General features: G+C 39.8%; 1 protein-coding gene across 1 annotated transcript in view; it reads right to left on the bottom strand.

Annotated features, from left to right (window-relative positions):
* Positions 1-12,325, bottom strand: part of MYO16 (myosin XVI) — a 418,102-nt gene that overhangs the window by 77,265 nt on the left and 328,512 nt on the right. The window contains exons 29-30 of the mRNA XM_081084505.1: positions 11,756-12,002; positions 9,568-9,839 (exon numbers count right to left, since the gene is read on the bottom strand). Coding sequence (XP_080940631.1) covers positions 9,568-9,839; positions 11,756-12,002 — 519 coding nt within the window. The remainder of the gene's footprint in view (positions 1-9,567; positions 9,840-11,755; positions 12,003-12,325) is intronic.

The following is a 12,325-nucleotide window of genomic DNA, read 5'->3' on the forward strand; positions in this document are numbered from 1 at the left end:
ATCAACAATAACAACCAAGAACAACAACCTAATTTACACAGAGAACAGTATGGTGATTACCAGTGGGAAAGGGAGTTGTGGGAAGGTAGAAGAGGGTAAAGGAGGATAAATAGTGATGAAGGAACACTTGACTTGGGGTGGTGAACACAAAATACAATATTCAGATGATGTGTTATAGAATTATACACCTGAAACCTATATCATTTTATTATCCAATGTCACCTTAATAAATTCAATTTTAAAAAAAGTTTTAAAAAGGCAAAAGTCCATAATTAAAAAAAAAAATGTTTAAAGGTTTCCAAGTCAAATCTGGATTCAAATCTCAGCAGGACCATTCATTCATGCAGTCATTTGTTGAGTCATACATTTGACTAGTATTTCCTGAAACACATTAGTGAGTACAGAGAAAATTTTCCCTACCTTCCTCTGTCCTAGTGGAAGGTGTCAGACAATAAAAAAATAAGTTAAACAAATGAATTAATTCCTGATCATGTTAGAACATGACATATGCCATAAAAGTGAAAAACAATAGGCCATGAAAGAGTTCACAGAATTGTGTGTGTGTAGTGGGGGAAGGGGTGGCAATGGTGCAAATGCTAATATTAAAAGAGGTTTTAGGAAAAGCTCTCTAAGCTTCAGTATAGTCAAGCATAAAATGATCAGTAATTATCTCAGAGGCATAAAATAGATATTGTATGTAAAGTGTTTGCTCACATTTTGGCACACTGGAAACATGAAACAAATGGGAGACATCCAAATGAGAATGGAAAAGAACAAAGCTAATTTTCTATCTCAATGGACATCTTTGTGAGCCAGTATTCTACACAGTTCCCAAAAGCAGCCAACTTTTAAGAGCAGAGCATGCCCAAAATGCACAATTCTGTAATTAATAAGCATTATTCTAAAGGCTTTCACCATACTAAAACATTAGCTTCTCCTAGAAAGTTAATGAACCACACAAAATTTTAGCATTGCTATTATAGAGTTGTTCTGAAGATTTAAATAATTTAAAGGATTGGTGGCAGGTTGTCTTTTCCAAAACTGGCTTCAACAATATTTCCAGTCCCACATGCTCTTCAGAACCCTGAATCTGGGAGGGCCTCTGTGACTGACCCTGACAAATAAAATATGGGGAAGGGGCAGCTGCCTGCTTTCTGTGGCTGGATCCCAGGTAGTATGGCTCTGTTTGGCTCTTGCTGTCTGGAACACATATCTTGATGGCCCTGATCTCTATGTGAGGAGACTGCTTACTCTGAAGCACCCATGCTCTAGAGAACAGGTAGAGAGACCACCTAGAGGTGAGAATGATAAGGAAGACTCCATTTGCTTCAGCTCTCAGCTATCTGTGTTTTCCAAGCCCAGACACCAAAAATCTAATAACCGAGTCTTTGGATGATTCCAACCCCTGACTCTCACTACTGCCATGAGAGAGCCTGTATAATCACTGGTTAGCTGAGCCCAGACAAGTACTAGGACTCTAAGAGAGAAAAAAGGATACAATGGTCATTTTAAGCCACTGAATTCTGGAGTGCTTTGTCATACAGCAGTAGACAACTAATACAGATCTTGGTACCTGGAAGTGGGAGTGCTACTATAAATAAAACTTCAAAAGGGTGGCAGTAGCTTTGGGAAACTGGAGGAGTCTTGAAGAAAAAGTTAGCAAAGGCTGTTGATCCTCACGAAAGCTCTGGGTGAGGCTTAAAAGGAGGTGAGGAAGATGCCGGAAGCTGGAGGAAACATGAGCCTTCCTGTGCCATTGTGGAAATTTAGCAACACTGTCACCTGCAGTAATGCGGGAAGTGAAACACGCACTTAGGAAACTGAATGATGTAGCTAAAGAGTTTTTCAGGTAGAGTGTAAAATCTGCCTCCTGGATTCTTCTAGCTGCCTATAGTAAAATGTGAGTGTAAAGAGACAAGCCAAAGAAAGATCTATTAACTGTAAAGGATCCCGGAATTCCTATGTTTGAAAATAAAGGTTTCTCACTGCCAGGCTGTCCTGATGGCAAATAATTCTCAAGTGAAGAAATGACTTTCAAGCAGAGATGAAATCTGAGGCATTTTCAAGAAAACATGACCTAAAGATGGAGCCAAGATCATGGCTATGAAGCCCTTTATTGAGACGTCAGGAAGATTTAAGGTGATGCTTCGTGGATCTGTTCAAAGAGCAAAACCACAGGACTTCTAAGAATCGTAAGTGGATTGCAGCAGAGAAGTCTTGCAGAGAGCCCAAAGTAAAGAAGATAATTATCTCAGAGACTTGTGGATGTGGCTTTTGAATAATACAGTAGATTGTAAATTCACAGGAAACTCACAAAGCTTTTAAAGGAATTGGATCATCTTGCACTGAAAGGAGAAGACAATACAGAATGAGGAAGCTCTGGTACCTCAACATTTTATAAGCAGAAAGCAGGCTGAGAAAGCTACCAGCCCTAAACATGTCACATCTTGTGGGTTAGGAATTACAACTTACAGGTGAGCCAGGAGTCCAAAGCATGGACCTAAGACCCATGGCAAATCATTTCTAGGAACTAGGACAAAATCCTAACCAGGGCACAGGCAGTTTGCCCAGGTATTGTTCAGAATCGTTCCGTGAAAGAGTCTGCTGTGTGCCGCCCAACATTCCCCCTTTTAAACAGGAACATCCTGGACCTTCCTCCAGTGCATGTTAGCTGTGTGGAGAATAGGTCCCTGGTCTTCAGATCCATACGTTCAATTCTGGAGGAGCGAGCTATCCACCTGAACAGCCTTACCCGAGCAGCCAGGATATTCGAATCTGATTTAGATGAAGAGATCTGGGCATTGCACCTGAGCTTGGTGTGGTGATGGGATGAGGCATTGAGGCAATTTGGGGGGGGGGGCGGGGGGAGGGAAGGGAAGTGCCTCTTGTATGTGAAAAGGATGTGAACTGTTTTTGCCCTGAGGGTGGATAAGGCAATTTGTATTTTCCAAACATTGGCCACAATACGTAGTGTTTCCAGTCCAGTGAAGAGCTGGAAGGAATCTCTTTCTCCTCCCTAAGCCTGCATGTGCCTGTGGGAGTGCCTGACGCATGGACTGTGGTGGAGGTGATTCTGCATGACTCCCAAGGCTGGTTCATAGCAGGCGCTCTCTTTCCTGGAGCATGTGCCTTGGACACATTGATTCTCCATGAAGTCCAGCTACCCTGAGCTGTCATGCTACACAAATCACATGGAGAGACCACCTAGAGATACAGGTGCCCTAGCAGCCCTAGCCCCCAGACATCTGAGGTACCAGACCTGTGAGGTCCCAGATTTCAGAGGATTCCAGCCAGCATGTGCAGTTTTTCGAAGGACCTTGAGTAAGAGCCACCCAGATGAGCATCGTTCACACCCAGAACCTGAGAGAGTACGAAGATAACCGTGCTGGATTTAAATCACCAAGTTTTGGGTGAGTAGTTGAACAACAATAGATAACTAATATGATATTCCCTCAAGGTTTTCTCTAGATGCAGAAAAAAGCTTTATCTTTGAAATTAAACTATTACAAATAAAGTAGTATATTTTGTTAGGGGGCAGTCAAGAGCCTGGCCTCTAGGATATGACTGCCTTGGATAAGTGATGTGTGACAGGCTACACCACTGCACCCTGACTCACTGTCCTCATCTATAGATGGGTCACAGTGATATCCCATTCCAATGAGTAGTTATAAAGATGGAAGATACTTAGCATAATGCCCAGACATTATAAACACTCAGTAAGTGTTGGCTGCTGTCATCATTATCTTATTACTACAGAGCCAGAGATTAATCATGAATGATAGAACAAGGTTTCTGTGAGTATGATCTGGGGTTCAGCAATATCAGGTCACCTGATGTGCTTTATTGAAGATGTAGATAGCACAGTTTCTGTCATATTCCATAATCACTAAGTTATAATCCGTGGGGGTGAGGACTTGAAAGCTTAGTATTTCACAAGTTAAAAATAGAACACCACGGTTACAGAATTAAAGAATAATTTGGTTTATGGCTATTTCTTTGTGCCTGTGTGTGTATGTCCACCCAAATGCCCAAGTACATACTAATAGTTCATTTGCAAATATGAATTTGAGGACCATTAGAAATAGGTTTACATTAAGAGTTTTCTTAACAGTATGTTTAGTCCTAAGATTTGTGAGTAAAACTCTTGCTAATACTTGACAATGTCAATAAGATGTCAGGTAGACATTTCATAGTTATAGATCATCTTCAGGACAAGTTTTTCTGTTCAAACGGTAACTTAAGGGTTAAACTCCACATTCTCAAGCTGACTCACCATTTCATACACTTGACTCTTATCTGAGTGACTGGGCAATGATCTAGGGACTTGTGTCATTTTAAGTTTTGTTAAGAGATAAAAATGTTCTTGTGCAAATACTTTCCCTTTGGCTTTGTTGTTAAGGCATGTCGGGTGACTTAAAATACCATTTGCTCCAGGATGCAGGCTATTTGGCCCCATTCTCACTGAGAACAAGATACCTACATAATTGATCTATGAGAAAAAAAGAATGAGGGGCTTGTTCAACCAGAAAACATGTGTATCTCATGTGTATGTATCCATTGTATTCAAATTCTTCTAGTGTGATTTTGCCTAGTTTCAGAGCAAACTTAGTGCCTAGGACAGGACATCAAGGATGCCTAAATAAATACCTGGTGGCCCACTGCATACATGAGTGAAAGTGATATCAACTTACAACCAGCTACCCACCGGACAAAAAGGGCTCCTACTGAGTTGATATATTCCAACCTTGTTATATCACTTTGCGTGTGTGTGTGTGTGTGTGTGTGTGTGTGTGTGTGTGAGGAGCCCTTGTTCTCATCCCATCTTTACCCATTGAACAGCATTCTACAGGCATAATGCCACTTAAATGTCCTTCCAGGTCCTTCCTCATTTCCCAGCCAGCATTAGAACCATTTGCTCTGTCCCATACCATCCTGTTCTTTTTGCTATTACTCTGCTTATCTCATAATTTGTTTACCCATTTATCATCCCCACTGGCCTCTTCAGGGAAGAGCCAAACTCATGAAATACACTTAGTTAATATGTGTTGAATGTGAAAGTGCACCATCAATTGTAAAACATGCAGTCATGTTCTCCTGTTATGTCCAGTAATACAATTCCCGGGACAGTGTTCACAGAAAACCTAATTTCTGTCAAATTTCGGGTAATAGTAAAAAAAAAACATTATAAAAGGGCTTCTGCTAAAAAATATGTTGACAAACCAAATCTGACAAATCTCCAGGGGACATTGTGAACCTTGCCAAATTGTGCTCATTTCAATTTATTGATAGAAAGCTAATTCTGCTTTAATGAAAGCAGCACAAAGAAATATATTTCTATAACATTCATGTTTTCATTCAGTATTTATTGAGTGCCTACCATGTGGCAAGTGCTGTCTAGAATAAAGATATAAATAAGACACAGAAAGGAAAGAAACAGAACATTATTTCCAAATTAAGCCCCACAGCTGAACCACTCTTGTATCTATACATTATAAACTGCATTTTGTTGAGAATGGAGTTGTATGGCAATGAAAAAAAAAATGACTCCTCAATGCGCAATTCATAAGGAATGGGCTGCTGGAGTCTGCAGGGAGGGTGGCTGTGGAGGTCATACCACAGAGAGTAAAACGATGGAGGCTACCGTTGCCCAGGAAAATCCTTTCTTTTGCCATTTCATCATCTAGTCATCACTGTGTTTGGGAGAAAGCCTGGACTCTGGGTTTAGAGAATCAACTCTTCCCTCTGGAAAGCAATGGGACTGGGAGCCCCCTAGCAAAGAGAAAGTGAAGCCAGGACCCTAGTCCCTTTTCTTAGTCACTGTTTGCAAACACCAACTCCAGACCTTTAAAAAACAGTACTTTCAAATAGTTGGCTCTAGCTTGTTAATAGTTTGCAAACAAGCATTAAAATTTACTGGCCCATAAAATTGTTTCAAGATTCTCAGGTACAAAGGTAGTAAAAAATAAAATGAGCCCTCTCGCCTGCCCCTCTTTATGGCCACTGGTATTGCATAAAATCCTATAGGAAAGGCATGTGTTAATAAGATCAAGACTGGTCACAAAGATTAAGACTTTAATGTGACTAATTATTGGTTTCTCTAAGATTCTTCCTCTTCATTCTCCAATCAGATCTCCATTCATTCTATAACATTCTGAATGGATTAGCAGCTTTATTTGTAAAAGAAAAGAACTTAAACTAATTTTTAATGAGCTCTCAGGAATGGCTCAGATAATAAACTGATCTCAGTTGTGGTCCCTGTTCTTATGAAACCAGGGTTCATAGAGTATTTTAAGTAGGGATCAGATTTTCTTCTTAACTTTTGCAGAAGAAGGATACATTTGTGACATCTTACTAGGTGCAAAAAAAACTCAGTACAGCAGGTACTCAAAGAATGCCATTCCATACAGCGTGGTTTTGATAGTTGATGAGATGCCACAGAAACCTAATTCTTGTTTATATCAATTAGCCTATTGTAAAATTGGTTTCATTATACCTCCATTTGCTTAACATCACAGAACTATGGGCAACATTAAGTGAGGCCTGACTGTACTGCCCCTGTGGTAAAGACATGCAACTCTTAGAATCAGTGCTCTCTGAGAACTTTGTGTGATGATGGGAAATTCCATGCCAGTGGCTGTTGAGTGCTTAGACTGTGACTAATGACTGAATAACTGAATTTTAAATTGTATTAATTTTCATTTCTTTAAATGTAAAGAGCCACAGTTATTAGTGGCGACTGTATAGGACACTTTGAGCTCCTGTCACAATGGCATAAACGGGACCAGAACCACTGCTGATGGTGGGTTTTTTACTAAGAGTGTCACCACCGTTGTGATTATGGATTAGAAGTCCATGGCCTGAGTGATGAAGCCCCTCTAATGGCCCTTGACTCCTAATGCTACAAAACTAACTAGCACACCAGCTTGATTCCAACATGCAGGTTAATTTTTTAAAAAACATTTTTTATTGATTTCAGAGAGGAAGGGAGAGGGAGAGAGAGATAGAAACATCAATGATGACAGAGAATCATTGATCAGCTACCTCCTGCACGCCCCACACTGGGGATTGAGCCCACAACCAGGGCATGTGCCCTGACCAGAACCAAACCATGATCTCCTGCTTCATAGACAGAAGCTCAATCACTGAGCACCCTGGCTGGGTGCAGGTTAATTTTTTTATTCTTCAATATATATTTAGAACATATTCTAAAATGTGGGAATTCATCTGCACCCATAGGAGATATGGTGATGATGGTAAAGTCATCAGGATTAGGAATCATAAATTGTGAAAATGAGTAAGTATCATAGATAGGAAAAAAGGACCTTATTTATGGAGTGGCCCTTCTACACACCTCCAGTATGTGAATTTACTGTGGTGTGATCTATGGTGGAGACACCTACACGCACCTTACTCATATGTGAGCTGAAATTAATTTCTAATTAAATTTTACATAAAAATCTTGTGAGTCTAATGAATCACATCATGTATTTTATACTGCAAATCTTGAGAGACTTGTGATTCCCTACAGTAGTAAGGAGTTTCAGAATTTTGCAATTGTAGACTTTCGTGCATTTTCTTCATTCATCTTTTTTCTATCACTTTATTTTATATATATTTTTATCCCATGATTTTTGAATAATTTTTCTTAATTGACATTTTTTGCTGCTCATATGAGAGACCTAGATTTTATTACATATATATATATATATATATATATATATATATATATAAATTATATATATATTGTCTCCTTTCACAACGATGTGACTACTTGGTACTTGGTTACTCTAAAATCTCACCTTCAGGGCAATCGGTCTCCTAATATGCACACAAAGAGAAAGCATTTTTAGATTTTACCAGCTTTTCTGAGACCTGCTTATTCAAATTTATAGAGCTTGTTTGAAGCATCCAAGTTTGAAGGGGGCTTTATATTATATACACTGTAACTTTCAACCTTGTTTTGTATTGTGTCTTTTTTTTTCTATTTCTGATGCTATTTTGAGTCTTTACATCTCCATCTCGTTAGTCTTAGACTGTTAAATACTGTTCTTCCTATTTCAATATGCCAAAAAAACTTTCTTCATATTTCAATCACACCTTTTTGAAATCTGTACCATAAATACAGAGGCCTCAAAGTAATAATCGTGGAAATGTGAGCTCGTCTACTTTCTCAGGGAGTGGCTTCCTGACTTTTTTAGAGGGGGAGCCTCCTCTAGCTTGTGTGCATTGGGAGTATTGTGTGCATGTTTTCAGGGAGGTCCTGTGTTCACATCTATACCAGCTTGAACACTCTCTTCTAGGGGATTTCCCTAAGGTTATGTTCACTTTCTGTTGTCCTTATTGCCATGACACTAAAGATACATACTTGGATTCTTTTCCCCAAAGTTATAAATTTCGCCTCCATCTCCATCTAAGCATTATTGCATCATGACTCATACATTATGACAGCAACATTTTTTAAACTAAAAATTCTTCTAAAAATCTATTCTTTCTTAAAGTGACTGACACAAGGCATCTTGGAAGAAAGATAACTAGGTTGTACTCATTGCTCCAGGCTCCTGGCCCATGGATTTTCCACGGCTCCTGGAGTCAGCCTTCTTTTTCCATAAGATGAGCTTATGGTTTCCCTGTGCTTTTTTTGGTTCATTTATTTATGGAAAGAACTGTGTTCCATCTTATGTTCAGATAATATTTTTCTAATGAAACCTGCACAGCCATTTTATTTAGAATTCTGACTACCCCCGACACACTACCACCTCTTACCATATTTATTTTTCTCTGCAGCAACATCTTCTAAGATACTCAATGGATTTTGCTAGTTTATTATGTTTACCATTTGTCTTCCCCTACTAGAATGAAAAATCCACCAGGAAAAGTGGTTTTGATTGTTTCATTGATGGTGTATCCACCTCGCCTAGAATAGGACCTAACTTTTAGAAGGTGATAAATAAAATCTGTAAAATTAACAAATGTTCTGCAAAGAAGCACTTTCTCTTAAAACTTAATAATTAAGCAATAAGTCTGAGATACCTGACTGTGAGTAAAGTGTGACTTTTCCCATTTTGCATAAATAATTCTAGAACACAAATGCAGAGACTTTTATTATTTAGTTCCAAAAGTTTCACTAACTGAATCCTGCCATATCGTGACTCTCATCTGTGTGAATTGTTTCACTTACTGCATAATAAAGCAAGCTCAAGTTTTAGTGGGATTGTGATAATTGGGAATCCTGATACATTTTTGTTTAGGCTAAAATTAGTAAAAATGCACATGGACTGGCGACCGATGTTCTGAATTGCTCTGATTTGAGGCTCAGCTCCTCATTCATGTGGAAGTGGGAATGGGAGTTAAGGAAATGATATATAAGTAGCTTTTTCCTAAGAGGCTTAGAGATTTGAATACAGACTATTTATATTTAATGATTAAAGAGCCGCTGGCAAGCGAACAATTGGATTTATTCCTATTAAAAATATATTAGGGTAGCAATACTGCCATGGGGCTCTCAAAAACCGGAAGTCAGTGCATCAATAACCCAAGGAGCCGGTTTCCTCCTTCCCTGTGGCTAACCTTCAGTCGATGATTCCTTGGCTGCGGCCCACAGGCAGGCGCTCACAGCCTCATAGGAGGCGCTCAGCCGCGTGGCAGGGTCCCTCTTTGGCTTGGGCGGAGGCTGTTTCCGTGGTGACGGGAGGCCACTGCTGTCATCCAGGCTGGACACCGAGTGCAGAGAAGGAGACCGGGTGGAGGAGCCAGCCAGGGACTGCACCAGGCTGTCCACAGCCATGGGGGCTGGGACGGAGCTGCAGTGGAAATGCCTGGGTCCACTCCTGTCTTCAGTTCTTGAGGGGAACAAAACACAGACAGCACCCAGAGAGGCCCGGATGCACTATGTTCAGAGGGTGACAATGAACCTGCTCAGCCAGACATAACCAAGGCTTTCTGGTGAACAGCCCTCCCCGCGAGGCTGAAGGATGCCTGGGCAGCACTCTGGTGACCCACACATCCAGAGAAAGCTGCCCCATCCTTCCAGCCCCTGCTTTCTGATAAACGAGCACCTTGGAGATTCATCATTATCACTGAAGACACGAAAGCAAAAAACAAAACAAAATAAACTCACACAAATGCAACACTTCTTAAGGAGTGCTTACATTTTCTACCAGGCATTCACTGAATGAGTTTTTCACACTCTGATTATTAAGCAAATCAGAAAACCAGAATTTCAATCTGGATGATCATTTCTGGAGAATCCATCTTAATAGAGAGTTGCTGATGCATCAAATGCTGGGAGTTCATCACCACTTCCCCTTGCAAAACAACATATACTTAAAACTATCAAAGATTTACTTTTTTCTCTCTCTCTCTCTTTTCTCCTAACAATTTAAACCTCATTGGCAATTATTAAATTATATGCAGAATTATTATTTTTCTTCTGTCACTCCTTCTGGTTGTCCAATGCCAAGTAAACTGTGGGTATCCAAAAAAAAAAATAGACAAATACTTCTTCACTTAATTTTACATCAGGCAATTGAACACATAATCAAATTGAGAAATTGGGGTGGCTGTTTAGCTCCAGCAGAGAAAATAACAAACATTGTTCTGGAAGTCACATAAAATTAATAGTTATCTGGTTTTAAAAAAAATTCCTTCCGGCTTCATATGTCAATATAATCATGTAGCACCAAGATACCAATGCATCCATTTTACAAGGAGTCTCTGAGCATTTGTTTTAATAATTATATCTTTGCATGGCAGCATACCAACAGGGCTGGGATCCACCGCAAGGCAGAGCCCGACGCCCTTGTAGAAAACGAACTAGCTAAAGATAAAAGCATGGCGCTCAGTGGATAATTTGTTTTCCTTGTAATGTTTAATTACAGTTTTCCATAAAAAGGGATTTTTTTTCAGTTTTTAATCACTGAGATATTTTAAGCTACTTAGTGAGAGGCACATTACCATTTCTACTTCAATAAAAAAATCATTTGACATAGGCAGTCAAGGCAAAGGGGAGTCAGTTCTTAGTGAGAAAAAGAACTAGATATTACCAAGTTCCTGTGGAACAAACAAGCATCTCCTTGACACAGTGAATTAGGATCCGAGGGACCCATGTGCCTGCCCTCCCGGGGAGGGGACTATGAACCACAGGAGTCGTCATCTTTTACGGAGAGGCATGAGTGATAAACAGGAGAAGGATCAGGTGGTCCCCACTTGTCTATTTCTGCCTCCAAAGTGAACTTTAAAATAGGAGTCTCTCCCCAAAGTGTTCCTTATTGGCAAAGAAAATGAGACAGTTCACTAAGAAAAATATCTGTACAACCATTTATTGGTTTCACTACTTCTGTTTTGAGAGTGGCTTCTCCATTTTTTTTATTAGATTTCCAGAAGTTTCTCGGAGTGAGACTCTGGTATAGATGGCACTTGTATAAAGATGTGGAGAAGCCAGCTAAGACAGACATATCAGATGCCTTAAAACTTTGTGCTTCAATGGGAAGTGATTGATGCAAGCATTGTAAGTGAAGCAATGATTATTTCATTGGACTAAACTCACACATGTGGCATTTATTTCATTAAGAGGACGCAGAGGAAAAGCATCCTCTTGGTTTTTACGAGGTTTCAAATAAAGGATGGGCACATACTTGCTAGTTCCCGTAATTACTGTCATATTTGATTGAACTTTGCATTAAGGGCTATCGGAACTTTCTTGATGCCACTGAATCAATTACATAGATAATTAAAGTTGCACACTGTCTGCCTTTACCTTTTGGTTCCTTCCTCTTGCTTGCCTCTGGCCTCCAACTTCTCTTTGTGGTAAGTAGCATTCATTTCATTCCTGAGCCGGTCATTCTCACGGGCAATGTCTGAAGCATTCTGAATGACCAGGGCATCATAGGTCTTCAGCCCCATGTCCTCTGTAATCTGCAGGAAGCTGTTGATGGATGTGACCTCTTGCTGTCTGATGCTTCTTTTCTGAAGCAAGTGCTGGCGTGCCAGAAATCCTCTTATAACTTCCCCATAAAAGAATGCAATCAGGGGTCAGGGAGAGAAGCAAAAGCAGAAAAACCCAGACCCACACCAACAAAAGTCACAGTACATTTATGTCTGAGCAACTACAAAATAAGATATTTAATTCAGAATAAAATGTACTAAAACATTCTAATCTTGCATTAAAAAATATCTAAATTCAGTCATGATAACGCTAGAGACACAAATCCTTAAACTGAATGAGGTCATGCAAGTAATCTACACTAATAAAAGAGAAACATGCAAATTGGTGTCACTCCGCTACACCCACAAGCCAATCAGATGAGTATGCAAATTAACCCAACAA

This window comes from Myotis nattereri (genome assembly GCF_964212035.1).
Source record: "Myotis nattereri genome assembly, chromosome: 2".
In the NCBI taxonomy this organism is placed as follows: domain Eukaryota; kingdom Metazoa; phylum Chordata; class Mammalia; order Chiroptera; family Vespertilionidae; genus Myotis; species Myotis nattereri.